Below are 15,995 nucleotides of genomic sequence, written 5' to 3'. Positions count from 1 at the left end.
AAAATAAGGATTGATTCACCTCTTGAGACTTGTCCCAGTGCCCATTTCTCATCACTGTAGGAACCATCAGCAGAGCCTCTATCTCTTCACACCCTGAGCCTTGGGAGGAGGCTGAACTTCCAAGTGCTTCTGTCCTGCCACTGATATGAAAATCCAAATTTTAGCTCATTAGGCTTACAATATCATCATCCTTTCTTTTAGTTTTATTTTTTTCTTAGGGAAAATTCTCAAGGGTGGGAAAGCTATTTGCTGAACCAGCTCAGGTCATTCTTTATAAACTCATCTACTAGGAAATAGTCTGTGTGTGTATTTCCTTGTTTCTGAAGGGGTTTTTTTTATGCCTTTCCATTCAAATGTCACGATGAGATGAAGGTAGAAGGGATTTATAAACACTGCTATTAGTAAACTGCTTCTTGGATTAAGTTGTTTATAGGGAGAAAATTAACTGGACCAGTGACTGTTTATGATTTCCTTCTCATGTTTGATGGCATTGAAACAGCTGGAGGTAGGGCTGTAAGAGAACCTCAGTTCACTTTTTCTTACTGAAAAAAAGGTCTGATTAAGAAAATCAATAATTAGTAGCCAGTTTTAATCACTCTTCTGAGGCAGAAAATAAACCCTACTTGAGTCCCTGTAGTATGACTGAGCAGAGGGGGCTGTACCATGTGCTTTGCCATGTTCCTAAGTGCCAAAGCCATCACAACCAGAAACAGGTAGAGGCACACGGTGGGTAAAAAGTCACCATGCTCCAGTTTCATTTGCTCTGTTTAATTATTGGAGCTATTATCAATAGATTTCTCTGCTCTCATCGTGGAGCTCTGCTGATTACACTGAGAATTAAGGGTTTAAATACCTCACTGGGCTTGTGGAAGAGGAAACCTTGTCATCTTTATTTCGATTTTCCATTTCTTGCATTCATTTTTATTTCAATTTTAACAATCAGTTACTTACTGGGGAAAATGCTTTTAATGTTTACTGAGGGTGTTGAATTCTGATTACTTTCCTCCCTGGGTAACCTGAGGGGTTGGGAAGTGATTTAGTAACCTGAGCTGGGGACTGAGAACTGGAACCTCCTGTGCTCCAGCCAAGCTCTGCTGCTGCTGCCTCCAGCAACCTGGGGACATGGAGACATCCCCCAGCTCCTTGGCTTTCAGATGGGGGTGACAAATCTGACATTCAGGAGGGTGATGGGGCCAGGGGAGTGGGGGGGGGGCTGAAAGAAAAAGCTGAAAACAAAACTGCACTGGGTGTACGTGCAAAGAGTTGCTGGTGTTTGCCTTGCAGGGAGTTTCCTCTCCAGCAGGACACTAGCTCCAACCTCTGCTCCCACCAAATATTTGGGACGGCTCTGACTCCAGCTGCTTCAACCATTTATCTCCACCTTAAACAGTTGAAAATCTTCACTGCTGCTTGGTTTAAGTTGGGGCTTTTTTGTTGATTTTTTTTTTGGTTGGTTGGTTGGCTTTTTTGTTTGTTTGGGTTTTTTTGGTTGGTTGGTTGGTTGTTTTTTTTGTTGTTGTTTTATTTTGGTTTGTTTGTTGGTTTTTTTTCTCCCCAGGCAGGATAAAGAATGCCTGCATTCATACACTGAGTGCCTTCCCAATAACAAGCAGCTTTGGCTGTTTCTCCCCAGCTCTCCAGCAGCACCCATTCCCCCCACTCCTCACATCTCAGTCCCTGTCTGTCCCTGTCCTGCAGCGAAGCTTTTGTGGTTGTTGATTTTTTCATTTTTTTTTTATTTATTTTTATTTTTCTTGTGGGTTTATTTTGCATAGAGTGTGACATTTTGGTTTCGTTGTGGTGTTTCTGACTCTTTGTGCCTTTCCTTTTGTGTTTGTTTCTCCCGCCTTTCCCCAGTTTGCAGCGGGGCCTCGACCTGCCCATCACCAGGTACAGTACCCTGCCCCTTCATTATCATCCCCAACTAATTGCCTGGGGGAGGTGGGGGGGTGGAGGTGGTTCACCCACTAACTCAGAACTTGGAAGCCAACCCTGTTAGTAGCTACTAGCACCTGCATAACCCTGCTAACAAGCTGCCTGCAACGCAGAGTAACGCTTCTCATTCTTACTCAGTGTCACTGCACCCATCATCCACCCCCCTGAATGCCCTTTCTGGAATGCAGGAGATCCTGCAGAGCTCGTTGCCAGGGATTCAGGAGGTTTGCTTGCCTTCTCAAGTCACTGGAAACTTTCCTGACTATCTCACAAATGAGTTGGATTAAGTTGCCTGAGCTGAAGATGTGGAGGAGAACAAGGAGTTTGCATCCCTGAGAAAATCCAGCCTTCCAAACTCAGAGCAAGGCAAAAGACTTTCCAGTCCATACTTCCCTTGTGTGATATGCCTGGTTATCTCTTACCATTACATTGCTTGATGCTGGTTTTACTCATCCTACAAAAGCCAAAGCATTTAGGAATCTTTGTAGTAGTCCTGTTGCCTGAGTTGCACTTTGTAAGGAACCTCTTCATTAACAAGCATGAAAAGGAGGAAGGGCTTGGGCTCATGAAACTCATGGACAGCACTAACTAGGGTGGAAGAAATGCTCAGAGGACTTCTTCAGCATTAAGACAGATGCACAGGTCCCTTCTGTCTTACTCAGGGTGCCTGAAGTTGTCTTTTCTGTCAACTCATGGATTCATCTTTGCCAACACCCTTTTTCCCTGGGCACTGATTTTTCTGCTTGGTGTAGCTCTTGTGGAAACAGAGGTGGCACTGATGGGTGGAGAAGAGGTGGAAAGGCATGGCAAGGGCTGGAAAGTTCTCCCAGGTTCTTCTGTTTCTGTATCACTCTTCCTTATCTTGGACAGGGAGGAACCAGTTTGTTCCACCAAGCTATCAGGTAAACAAACAAAAAAATCCCATTAATTCCATTGATGCTGAAACAGGGACTGAAGCCATGGAAGGTTTGTTCCAGGAGAATTATCTTGTTCTCCCTTTTCTCCTGTTAGACTGAACAGTTTAACACTGTGGAGGTGAGCTCCTTTGGGAAGTCTCAGAACAGGTTAAAAAAAGGGACACAGACACCCAGAATATCTGATAATCTTAATTCTTCCACCTCAGAGAGCAGCAGGGAGACACAAGCATCCTTCCAGAGCAGGCAAAAAAGAAAAAAAAAAAAAGGCTTAAAAAGTAGAATGAGGCTTTGAATTTGTTTGCAGGCAAATGTTATGTGAGAGAGAGAAAGGAATTATTTTTGTGCATGGAAGGGATTGCACTGACAGGCAGTGGTGGAGGAATGTTTGGAGGGTGCATGGGAAACAAGGGAATCTGTGTCTTGTTCAGATACTTTTGTTCTTGACCTTAACTTCAGGTCTGTGTTTACAGGAGGTGATACTGGAAATGCATCAGTGTTCAGAAACTTGTTAGTTTTTCCACAGGCCTTTACTAAGGCCGATCCTGTAGTCAGTGGGAGCCATTTAATGTTTTCATAGAAATTACTGAGCTGACTGTGAGCAGATTTTGGATGAGTCTTGAGGTGTCAGAGCCTTAGAGGAAACAAATTTGGTACCAACTGGCTTTACCTGCTGGTAGGACTCTAACACCAATCTGTCAGTTTGAAAACTTCCTTTTAGGCCCAGTTCTGACCCTACCTACAGGTTAAAACTTGTAATTTCCAAGTTTTTTTGATTTTCTCACTACATACTTGATCGTGTTGCAGTTGAGATGTTTGACTCTATTACATTTGAAGTCTGCTCACAATTATCAGCAAGAAGCTGTCACTGATAGAAGAAACACTTCAGGCTTTATTCCAAGTTCTGTCTGTCAGCAGCTGGATCAGGACAGGCACAGAGAAACCTGGGCTACAGATGAAGCTGTTTTGTTTGTTTTAATCCCAAAGTCTCTGTGGATAGGGGATGGAAAGAGGGATTTTTGCCACCAACCCATGCAGAAGGGCTGTGGCTTTTGAGGCAAATCCACCCCATGCTCCAGCCTTAGAGAACTGGTGAGACCAACAGAAATGATTACTCTCACATGAGGAGCCTCTAACATGCTGGAATAGTGAAATTGTGGCAAGCTTTGAGATTCTGCAACCTAAAAAGTACTAAATAAGTAAATAAACCCTAGAGTTGTTAATATTTGTTGCAACAACATAAGGTGCTCTTCTAAGAAAACAGCTGCAAGATGAGGTTTGCAGCAGTTCTGTGCCAGTCCCAGGCATATGCCTGGTACTGAATCTGTGTCCTTTTCAGTCAAATAATGGATTATTCTTTACTGATCTTTTCTGTAATTATTAGATCTCTAAAATACTCAAGCATGATTAAAGCATCTGTAGTTGCTGGCAACTTTAGAAGCATTTTGGTTCCAGCCTGCCCTGGTAGCTCCTTGCCAGCTGATGCTCTGGAAAGTGTCATCAAAGTTTGTAACAGAGAAATAATTAGAATTAGGTTTGGATGCTCCACAAAGTAAATAGCTGCTGAAATCAAATGAAAATAGGTGCAAGTGATTAAAAGGGAAATGTGTATCAGTAATCCTTGATTCCAGTAGCTCCTGAGAAATCACCTCAAAGTCTCCATTTGTAGGAGAAAAAGTGTTTTGAAATCTCCTGTCAACTTCTGGTTTTTCTGAAATTCAGACTCAGCCACTGCCCTACCTGGGCTCTCTGCTCTGATTTCCACTTTGTGCATGGACCATCCTTACTTTTTCTTTCTGACTCAGGCTTTTGAGCCACTTTGTTGCTTCTGGTCCTCCTGAAGGACAATTGCAAAAAGCATTTTTCTTCTAATCTGAAATGTAGAATAACCCTTCATTTGAGAAGTGACTTTAGGAGCATATGGGTTATTTTAAAATGGATGCTCAGAAGAGGCCAGTGTAATTAAAACCAGAAATAAGAACAAGTAGGAACTGCCATGTCATCATTCCCTTTCTGACTTCTAATTGTGTTTGAGATGAGTTTACTGGGTATGGCAGGGTCATTTGGTTTGGGGTTGCTGGTGTAGTTTGTTCCAGTTTTAGCTTGGGGTTACTCCTGTTCTTTTGGGTACAGCTTACACAACCCAGGCCTGGGTTTGGCTGGATGCTGCTGTTAACAAGGCTTGTGATCTGGAGAAGCTGGGAATTAACTCCCTGAGCTGATTTCAGACCAACTGTTTTGTAGCTTTTGGAGTATCTCAAGTTAAAAAACCATCAGAAATGGCTGCTGGAATAATTTCTGGGTCTTCACCCACAAGCCTGGAAAGGAGCTACCAGATTGAAATCCCAGGGTTGACTCAGAAAGGGTCCCCACCCCAATTTTACCCTTCAGTAAAATAATAGAACTTTTCATTCTCTATAAATACAGAATTGTGGTGGCCATTAATGTGTTCTCCTCCCACACCCCACTCTTGGGAGACTTCTGTAATCTGCTAACAGGTTAGAAATAGTCATTATTCAGCAATTTGCAGTGAAATAAGAAAGGGCTTTTGCATGTTTTGGTGTCTCTGGATACTGAAATGTGCAGACTATGGTTACTCTCACAGTAAACTCAGCATAATGCCCTTGGTTCATGCAACACTTGTGCAGTTCCCTCACATCTAGACAGTTTTTATTCATCTGGGGGCATAGTAATATGTTGCTTTTCTGGTTTTCTGCCTGCACTCTCACAACCAAAGTTTTCTCCTCAAACATTTGCCCTCTGGTTCAGGTCCCACTCAGTGTATTGGTGACAATTCTTCATCCAGATGAACAGGGTTGGGCATCAAAGAATTGTGCTGATCTTAATAGCATCTGGATTGCTGAAGCAGGGAGTCATCTATGGCTTTCCTGGAGAAATCATTTACTCTGGGAACAATTCTGGTGTCTTCAGCAGCCCCAGAATGACCATTTTAACCTCATTGTCACATCAAGTATGGAGGCATCATAACTTCCTTCCACCCTACCTCATTCTCCCCCAACACCAAGGCAGATAAACCCAGCTTGTTCCATCATTCCTTAGTGGTTACCACTCTCTTCTCCTCACCACTCATGATGTAGTTACAGATTATTGACATCATTGCACTTCCATCAGCCAGCAGTCTTTGGTGTGATGTGTTATGACTGAATTATTATTATTTTGCTTCACCATTAAATACGTGGCATTTCTTACCCTTGGTGCAGAAGTGGAGACCAAATCCGTGACTTGAGGAAGGTTTTCTGTTTTATCTTGCTATCTCTGTATCACTGAAAGAGGCCTGGAAGGAAAAATATTTGATGTTTTAGGGGAGTAAACAAAGTCTTTTTGTCCTACTGTATTTCCTGCTGCTGTTGGTTTGTTGTTTTTTTGGTTTTGTTTTTAAACGTTGATACTTTGGTATAAAACTCTTCTAGAAGAGTTTCTGACCCTTGCTTTGAGATTTTGGGAGAAGAGACCTTGGTACCAACTCAGTGTCTTTCTCTTGCTGGTTCTCTAAGAGCTCAGGCAAAGCAGCATCACGAGCTGAATGGAATTGTGTGTGGTTTAGGGTGCATGTTATCTCCTATTCCTTCCTATTGATCTGTAAGCTGTTCCATTGGCTTTCTTTCTGTTTCCTGCTGCTTTCTTGCTTCGTTATTGAAGGGAGGATTCAGACCTATACAGGTAATTTTAACTCCTGGTTCTGCATGGCATTAAGTGTCTCTATCACCTGTATCATTCCTCTGATAGTGAATGTGTTAATGTCTGATGCATCAATCTTACTGACTGACTTCCAAGATTGCAAAGACTCCAGAACAAGGTCTTCCAGTGCCATGAATGCTCCATCCCCTGGACACTGATGCCTTTCCCAGCACGTAGGGGTTGAGAACAGAGTGTGTACTGGTGGGGTTGCTTGGGTTCTTGGACCTGGTCCATCTGCGTGGGGCATCACTTCATGCAAACATGGTAGAAGAGTTTGGTGCCACCCTGGAAGAGGTTACCACCTTTCTGAAAATGAAGGACAAGAGAAGTCACCCAGTTTGGTTTGTACAAGGGGATAGGCATGAGGTGCCCCTGGGCTCTGTAAAAATCTGGCTTTTTAGCTGGTCTAGGGGTGTATGAAACAATTGCCTTGATCTTTTATTTCTATATATTTACAAAGGTGGCTTTTTTGGCAGCCAACCCATCTTAATAAAAATTTACGTAACAAAAATCATTTTTCTACTGTTTGTTCTGAAAGTTGAGCTGTATAATTCAGTAGATACAAACTAATAATCCTTGGATTTAAAAGCTTCTCCTTTTTCTACCTGGTAAAATAGAAGCCTGTGGTGTGATCTTGCTCTTTACAGATAACACCCAAATTGTCCTGCAGTTTTCTGAATGCGTGGCAACCCTTTGGAAGTAGCATTATAATATTGTCATGATCTTTCAAATCATTTTCTAGAAAGGTTGACCAGGTCTTTGTTTTCTCTCCTTTCCCTGCCTTAGTTTTTTCAGAGGCCTCAGATCCAGCCTCCAAGAGCCACCATCCAGAACAGCAGCCCCTCCATCCGTCCCGGCGCGCAGACGCCGACCGCTGTCTATCAAACCAACCAACACATCATGATGGTTAACCACCTCCCAATGCCCTACCCCATGCCTCAGGGCCCCCAGTACTGTATCCCACAGGTAACTGCAGCACTCAGGCACCCACCAAACTCCAAAGCAACATTTGTTCTCTCTGGAGTTCCACAAGAGCTGGGAGGGAGGGGAAAAATGAAGAAATGAAGCTGTCGTTGTGTATTTAACCAACTCCAAGCTTTCTCTGGTTGAAGGATTTCTGTATCTGTTCAGCTTTGAGAAGAGAAACCTCAGGGGAGACCTTAATTACCATGTTCAGTACTTAAAGGGGGCTACAGAGCAGATGGAGACTCCCTATGGACAAGGAATCCCATGGGGAAGCCAAGGGGCAATGGGCACAAGGTGCTCCTGGGGAGATTCCCATGGGACACAAGAGGAAAAGTTTTCCCCATGAGGAGAGTCAGAGCTTGGAATGGTCTCCCAGGGGAAGGGGTGGATTCCCTCACTTTGGAAAATTTGAAGTCTCAGCTCGATGGGTGCTGAGACATCTCACATCAAGAATAACATTAGAAGGGTTGGAGCAGATGATCCTTGGGTCTCTTCCAAGCTGACACTCTGTGAATCAGTGATTCTATTTATTCTTCTGTGCATGGAGGCAGAAGAATAAATGACTGGTCTAGTTTTTGTGGTCCCCCCCTCAAAACCAGTGGGAGACTTCAAGCTCTTGGAGAATGTATACATCTAAATGTATCTACCTCGACTCAATAGTTCTACAATTACCCTAAAACCATGGGCCTCATAAAAATACAATGTTGCTGAAATCAAGAGAGGGACTCTTACCTACCAGCCCTCATGTCCTCCCTCTCTTGTCTATAGATGACATAGCTTGCTTTTTTTGTTGTTGTTGTTCGTTTTGACAGCAACATTTCTGAATCTGTAATTAATCAGCTCAGTATCTGAGGAGAGAAGGCTGAGAGGGGATCTGCTGAATGTCCATCAATAGCTGAGGGGTGGGGGGCAAGAGGAAGGGGACAATCTCTGTTCTGGGGTGCCCAGGACAAGGAATAATGGGTTGGAGCTGGAACATGGGAAGTTCCACCTCAACCTGAGGAGAAACTTCTGGAGTGTGAGGCTGAGGGAGCCCTGGCCCAGGCTGCCCAGAGAGGTTGTGGAGTCTCCTTCTCTGGAGCCTTTCCAACCCCCCTGGATGTGTTCTGTGTGCCCTGCCCTGGGGGATCCTGCTGGGGCAGGGGGGTTGGACTGGGGGATCTCCAGAGCTCCCTTCCAACCCTGAATATTCTATGATAATCAGATCCCTATTGGTTTGGGGGTCTCAATTACAGGTTCTGAATGCAACAGCATGAAGTAAATCATGGAGTTTACAGCTTGTACACTAATGGTTGTGTTTTTCCCTCCCAGTATCGTCACAGCGGCACTGTGTACGTTGGGCCCCCGCAGCAGTATCCTGTGCAGCCACCAGGACCAGGACCCTTTTATCCAGGCCCAGGTCCTGGAGAATTCCCCAATGCCTATGGTTAGTTTTCTGCTCAAAGTTATCTTACCAAGTATTTTCTGGGTGTGTTTTTTCCATTGTCAAGCTGAAGATTTATAACAGTGAAATGGATCAGCGTTTGTTTGAACTTCAAATAGCTGTTCAATTTGGTTGTGTCACAACCCTATTATTCACTCCTGAAAAATTCACAATAACACAGTATTGTTTGGATGAGTGCTTAAGGAAAGGCTTCAGCTCACAGAGCTGCCCCGATCACTTGTGAACAAGAATAGTGGGTATTTGTTATTCCCTGCTCCATCATATTATTTATTAAGGTATTGTAAATACATCTGGCAGCCCTGGCTTCCATTGAGCTGTGCCCTGAATATGTTCACAGCAATAGAGCAGTTAATTTTCTTATCCCTGTGATTCTTGCTCGGTGTTTAGTGAGGGAAAAGACCAAGCCATGTGGTTTGATTCATTTGTCTCAGCTGCAAAGGTCAAGTTGGTCCAGTCAGAGGACTGGTAACCCATGCACTGGCTGAAATTTGCCCTTCTAATGGGCAGCTCCTGGGTTTGCATGTTTGCTCTTCACAAATATTCTTATTAAAGGGGAGAAAAGCCTCAGATATTTCCCAACTTACAATTTTTAAAGGTCTGGACTGGTTTGTTGGGGTTTCTTTGTTTGGTTTTTTTCTCCTTTTCCCTTATTTATTTATTTGGTGTATATAAAGCTGAATAAACTGCTTTGAAAGGTTGCCATGAAGCCTTCAAACCTGATCATGCAATTTCTGAATAAAAGGAGGGAGAGCAATTGTAAAGCAGCTAGCTCCTCTTTGCTTAGCCTGGAAATAATAGAAAAGAAATACTGCAATGGCTCTTTAAGCCTGAGCCACTAAATGAGGAAATTACCCACTATTCCTCTTTTTTTCCTGTAGTTACAGGTTTGCTTTCTTACTCTCTACTTGCTTAATGGTGTTTATCTGTCTTCACTTCTATAATTTGGAAAAGTTCCTTTCTGGTGCCTTTCCACTCCTGAGAGCACCTGGTTTCTTGCACAGAGGGTTGTAAGCTTTCAGTCCCAGCTTGTTTTTAGGTTGTTGCATCTGCAGAGCATCAGTGGGTGAAGCTGGAACCTTTGGTCCCTCAGAGCATTTTCCAGGTATTTTCCAGGTTTAGCTGAGGGAGATGGACTGTGGGTTCACCTGTGCTCATCCACCTTTTCCTCCTGTTTTCTCATTCTGTATATAGGGACTGAAAATGATCTGTCTCTTGCCAGGCATTGGGAAACAACTGATTTTATGATACAGGCATAGGTAATGCAGCAGGCAGAGGGCAGGACTGAGGACTTTATAGCCAGCGTGGCTGCTAGACATGAAAATCATCTCAGTTGGGCAGGCTGCAGAAGTGATGTGAGAAAATACTGCAGGAAACCAAAGCTGTGAAGGTGGACAGGGTTTTTCTTTTCACTGTCTCTGTTTGGTTATTTATTGTTCTTTTTTTATATCAGTGAGTTTCCCTCCTACCTTGGGAAAGACCTTAAAATGATGGATGGAAAGGAGGGAGGGTAAAACTTGGGTGCTGCTGAACTGGAAAGGATCAAAAGACAGGGTGCAAAGAGCATCACACTGTAAAACATACTTGGTTTGTTGCCACAGAAGCTGTATCCCTTTCAGGAAGCTACTCTTGCTTTCTGGGATTTGTTTTTTTTTTTTAATTAAAAGTACTTTTCATAAAGGAAGAGTCCTTCCTGGAGTTCCACTGGAGTTTGCTCTCTGGCAGGGCTCAGCTATAGCCCATGAAATCTGGTTTCCAGGAAACTAAAAATGAAGATATTTAACCCACTGCAGGCCTCCCAGCCTTGCTCCTGTCCTCTCAGACCTCCTGTTGTACACCTGCCCAGCTGGGCCAAAGCATTAGGCATTAAATTATGAGGCTTCATCACTGCTTTTACAGAGTTAGTCAGGAAGGCTCTTGCTTTGCAAGCCCTGGGGATGCTGATGGAGACTTTTGTGCCCTGAGGCACAGAGTCCCACTGCCTGCCATGGAACTCAAGCTGACAAGTTTATTGAGTCATTTAGGCCACCTGAATTGCAGCATCTGAGAGTGACTACAGGAGGCTGAGCTTTTAGCAGCCTGGTGGCAGTGCCAGGGGATGCTCTCTGCTTGTTCTTCAGCACAGAAAGGTTCCTGTTGGGAGCAGCCAGACAGGGAACCCACACCAAGCTTTTGCTTCCCAATTCTCAGTTTGAGGGATGTGTCCTTTGAAGCTGCAAGTCAGCTTTTGCTGGGCTGCCTTCCTTTGCTTTCTTGGATTTCACCAGTTGCCAAACCTCCCTTTTTGATTACAGACTCAAAATAGACATTTTCATTTCCATTTAAAGCTTAGTGCAGCTGAAGAATAAATCAGATTGCTCCAGATGCAAGTGCAAGCAGGCAGGCTGTCCAGCACCCATGCTTAGAAGGCAAAACCAAAAACCCCAGCATCTTCTCATGAATTCACCTGACATCCCAGGCAGAGACAGAAGACAGCTCTGCTGGGCCACCTTTATTTATGTCTGGCACATTTTGAAAGGACTCAGTCATTTTGAAGCAGTTTCTTTCCATAAAGAAAAACCATAATGAAACTCTGTTGAATGTTGCAAATGTAATCAAGAACATGGTGTAATTTTGCAATAATAACCATGGTCCTGCTTTTTTTCTGTTGCAGCATGGGAAGAAAATTGCTTGTAATTAAATTTTCTGGCTGGGCTTCAAAATGGGTTGTAGTTGGCCTTGCAAATTCTTTGTGATGGTTTGACTGAATTTCTCTACAAAAGCAAAAAAAAAAACCAAACCAACCAAAAACCAAACCCCAAGCAACAAACCCACCTGTTTGTCAGTCAGAGTGGAGTCCAAGGATAAGCCACTTTTTTTTTTCATGCCTTGGTGATTTCTCCAGCCTCTCAGAAATGGAACCACATGGCTGGGTTTTTTTTAATTCATGGAAATAAAAAAACTGAAGTAGGGACATAATGGGTTGTGTGGATGGAGCAGCAGCAGGTTCTGTTTGAGTGGAAGTGGGGAAGAACAAAACACATAACTGTTAGAAGCTGGGAGGGAGGAGTAGTTGGCCAGTTTTATGTCTGGCTCTGGGTTTGGTTTCATTAACAAATGAACTAAATGTTTCACTTTTCTGTCTGGTTGTTCTCTCCCAGGAACACCTTTCTACCCAAGCCAGCCAGTGTATCAGTCAGCACCCATCATAGTGCCTACACAGCAGCAGCAGCCTCCACCAGCTAAAAGAGAGAAAAAAACAGTAAGTGATCATCAGTTACTGATACATCACTCCTGAGAACCATCCTGGTTCTAAGGCTGAAGGAAATTAATAATGATCTTAAGCTTAAAACTGTTTTATCTTCACCAGGAGGCTGAGTCTTCCCTTTTATGCTTAAGTATAATTAAATTTTGCACAATGCTGCAATGTTTGTCTTATTTTCAATTTTCTGTGGGGACTTTCTGCTCTGAGGTTGTGATTTCTCAGCCAGTCAAAAAGGAAGATATTTTTGCTGACCTTGTAAAGGAACATAAATGAAAGCAACATCTCCCCAATCCTGGGATCCTCAACTGCCTGCCCTGCTGCTCAGACCTTTACCAAAGAGCCAGGCAGGAGTGAACAAACTCAAATAAGTTTGGGGAGGCTGTTAGGAACAGGTTCAAATAGACAAAAAAGCAATTGTTCAGTATTAAACCTTGGAAAGGTAGAAAAAGAGAAAGTTGGTATAACAAAAAACCCTTCTGCAGTCAAGGGCTTTATATGTGACTGATGGAAGGAAGGCCCAGTGGCTTCCAGGGATGCCCCTGCCCTCAGGGATTCTGGCTCTGGGATTGCTTGCAGTTGTGCCTATTGAAGTTGAAATACTCTGTTCCAAATGAACCCAGGCAGCTGGGCTGTTCCCTCTGTTCAGTGACACACACTGGCTCAGGTGTCAGTTGGATTCAATAAATGTTATCTCCATTACTTTATTTTCTACAATATTTTTCCTTCCCATTTTGGGGCTGTGAAGAGACTCAAAAAACTCGTTTCCTAAATGCTGAGAAGTTTGATAAGACTTCAGTTTGTTGTTCTTGCTGTTTCCCTTTCCTGTGCTCAGTATTTTTTTTTGTTCTTGCTGTTTTGTTGGTATGCTTTTTCTCAGTGTGGAAGGGAAAAAACAAAAATATCTGACTTGCTTTGCCCCTTTGCCAGCAGCTGGGTTGGCAAGGTCACTGAATTTCATATCAGGGGTAACATGGGCCTTTTTTTTTCCCTTCCCATTAACTGGCAAACTTAGCTCTGTAGCTAAACTGTGTGCTCAATTTTTGAAGTTGCAGGAAACTTCTTTTTCCAGAAGTAGAGACCAAGTTCTGAATCACAGGATTCAGACCTGACTGGGGTGGTTGATGAGTGTTTTGATTAAATGAGGGTTTGAGATTAAGGGATGGCATACCATGCAGTTCAAGTTATCAAAACAAACCACATTCCATCCTTCCTGCAGAGCACCAGCCCAACCCACAGCATCTCCTGTCATGGAATGGTGTCCTCTCCATGAACCCCAAAGAGAGGGTCTCATGGTTGACTTTTTTCTTTGTTTGATACCACAGATCCGAATCCGGGATCCAAACCAGGGGGGCAAAGATATAACAGAAGAAATAATGTCTGGAGGGGGCAGCAGGAACCCAACACCTCCCATTGTGAGACCCACTTCCACACCTACCCCACCTCAGGTAATGAAGTGGCCCTGCAGCCTTCTCCTGGTGATGTCTGCTTTGCTTTGCTGTTTGTTTAGAGCTCCACCAAGCAACTCAGACATCTGGATGGTCCTGAATTGTCTGTGTTCTTCAAGGATTTTTTGGTTTTCTCCAAGTTTGGGGTGGTTTTAGCAGCCTGTAGCTTGTACAGTGTGGAGCTGCAACACTGAGCTCCTCATCCCTCATTGTTCCTCATGAAGGAATAATGGGTTTAAACTAGGACTTAGGAAGTACCAGCTCAACATGAAGAGAGACTTCTTGACTGTGAGGGTCCTGGAGTTCTGGCCCAGGCTGCCCAGAGAGGTTGTGGAGTCTCCTTCTCTGGAGCCTTTCCAACCCCCCTGGATGTGTTCTGTGTGCCCTGCCCTGGGGGATCCTGCTGGGGCAGTGGGGTTGGACTAGGGGATCTCCAGAGCTCCCTTCCAACCCCAGACATTCTGTGATCCCTGGTTCTGTAGCAACAGTAGTTTCTGGAGCTGGTAAAGGTTTCTGGTGTTAAAAGAGGAGCTGATATATTTATGAGAAATGTGATGCTTCCATTGGTGTCCTCTGCACCTGAGGAAAGTCCATATGATTCATATTCTTGGTTCTATCTTTGGCTTGCTCTGATGCCCATACTGATGTCTTTCTGCTTTAGTGGTGTTGGTACCATCAGAGATGGAGGGGAGGTGTGTGGCAGCTGCTGTCCTCTTCCCAGCTGCTGGCTTGGTGAATCTGCTGTTGGCTTGAGACATCATCTTGGTTCTCCCTGTCTTCTGAGAGAGATGGTGCTAAGCCACAGGCTGCTAAACTTAACTGGTTTTCAACAACTGGAGAAGAAACTCTGTGGTTTGCTTCACACAAGCCTTGGAAGTGTTTGTGTTTCATTGGAGATTTTTTTCCATTGCTTGGATGCTTGATTAGAAGATGTGAAGGTTCTCCAGGAGATGGGTGGGCTTGGGGCCAGGGTGCAATTTCTCTTCCAAGTTCTTCCCTGCTTAAAGTCACCAGTTTTTCCCAGCTTTTAGGTGAAGTTGAACTTTTTCTGAGTTGAAACCTTACTTTTCTTCTGCATCTGGAGAGTTTTTCTGCTGAGGCAAGAGCAGAAGCTTGCCTTGAGACACTCATTGCTGGCACTAAAAATGTATCTGGGATCCCAGAAATGAAGGAAGAGCCTGACCTCCATCAAGAGCAACAGGGATGGTGGCTTTTGGCCATTCCCTCGACTCAATCAGATCCTCTTGTCACATGAAGACATCACCATTTGTTTGCTTTGGTCACCTCCTTTCTCTTCCTGCTCTCCATCCTCTGCAGGCAGCAGTGAGGCACAGAGCCTGAGTGTGGTTACAAGATCTGCAGTGCTCAATTGGAAAAAGCTGATTTTTTTGCCAGGTCTGCTGATTTGCAGCCAAAAGGTGGTTATGTCTAGGATCAGCTCCTTTCTGAGCATTTCCCATAGGAGAAGATACCAGTGATGGAAAATGGAGGGGATCTTTTTCCCATAACTTCGTGCTGGGTGACTTTCCCTGCTAGCAATGAGGGAGAGCTGAAAACAACCCAGGTGATGTTTGTACATGGTGCAGCTAATCCCAGATCATTTCTGCAGTCTGAACTCTATTTTAAGATCTTACAATTAAGTGGAACAGGATGAAATCAATGTTTTTTCAAGAGAAGGTTAATAAGCATGAATTTTGATCAGTTATAATTTCTATGCAGAGCACAGCAGTGATGTCCAATCATCTACTCTAAGCTATGCAAATCCTTCATTGTTTAATATCCAGGCTTCTTTTTGATTAGATACTTGGAACCACTTTTGTTAATCACAGAAGAGCTCTGAAAACAAAGCTCACCAGAAAAAGTTCACTGTAATATAACTGAAAATTTAAGCCCACTTAAGCCAGGAAATTGAAAGTTATTGTTGCAGCAGCATCTCTGATTCATTCCTTTGGAGCAAGTGTGGTACCTTGGATGAAACCAGATGATGCCTTAATAACTGTGTTCAGTGGCTGAATTCCAGTAGTGGTGGATGTTATAATTTTCAACAGTCTAAAATAAGTAAACTTGAAATATTCAGCCACAACTTAGCTTGAACCATGCTTGGGCTGGTTTTGTGAGCTCTTTCCCCAGCTGATAAATGCTCTGGACAATCTGGGTGAGCTTCCTATGCAAATACCTGCTCAGGGTTCAGGGGTAGTTGTCAGGGGAGCATCTTGTTGTCTTGCTCCACCACCCGTTTGAACTAAACCCATCATGGAGAGGAATTTGGTGAGGTTTCATCTGGCTGAACACTCAGGATGTGAAGGTGCAATCTCCAGGTTGAAGCATTGTCTTAATTGAAGTGATTCCCA

At 43.8% G+C, this 15,995-nt stretch overlaps 1 protein-coding gene across 9 annotated transcripts in view; it reads left to right on the top strand.

The window, feature by feature from the left end:
• The window catches only part of EIF4G3 (eukaryotic translation initiation factor 4 gamma 3), a 138,871-nt gene that overhangs the window by 70,502 nt on the left and 52,374 nt on the right, over positions 1–15,995 (top strand). For 8 of the 9 annotated variants that reach the window (XM_030463917.1, XM_030463915.1, XM_030463914.1 and 5 more), the window contains 5 exons: positions 1,858–1,890; positions 7,335–7,514; positions 8,826–8,940; positions 12,096–12,196; positions 13,522–13,644. In XM_030463917.1, the coding sequence (XP_030319777.1) occupies positions 1,858–1,890; positions 7,335–7,514; positions 8,826–8,940; positions 12,096–12,196; positions 13,522–13,644 (552 nt within the window). The remainder of the gene's footprint in view (positions 1–1,857; positions 1,891–7,334; positions 7,515–8,825; positions 8,941–12,095; positions 12,197–13,521; positions 13,645–15,995) is intronic. The other variant, XM_030463912.1, reaches the window with a different exon arrangement.

Source organism: Calypte anna, chromosome 21 (genome assembly GCF_003957555.1).
Source record: "Calypte anna isolate BGI_N300 chromosome 21, bCalAnn1_v1.p, whole genome shotgun sequence".
Classification (NCBI taxonomy): Eukaryota; Metazoa; Chordata; class Aves; order Apodiformes; family Trochilidae; genus Calypte; species Calypte anna.
This window is presented reverse-complemented; position numbering and strand designations above follow the sequence as displayed.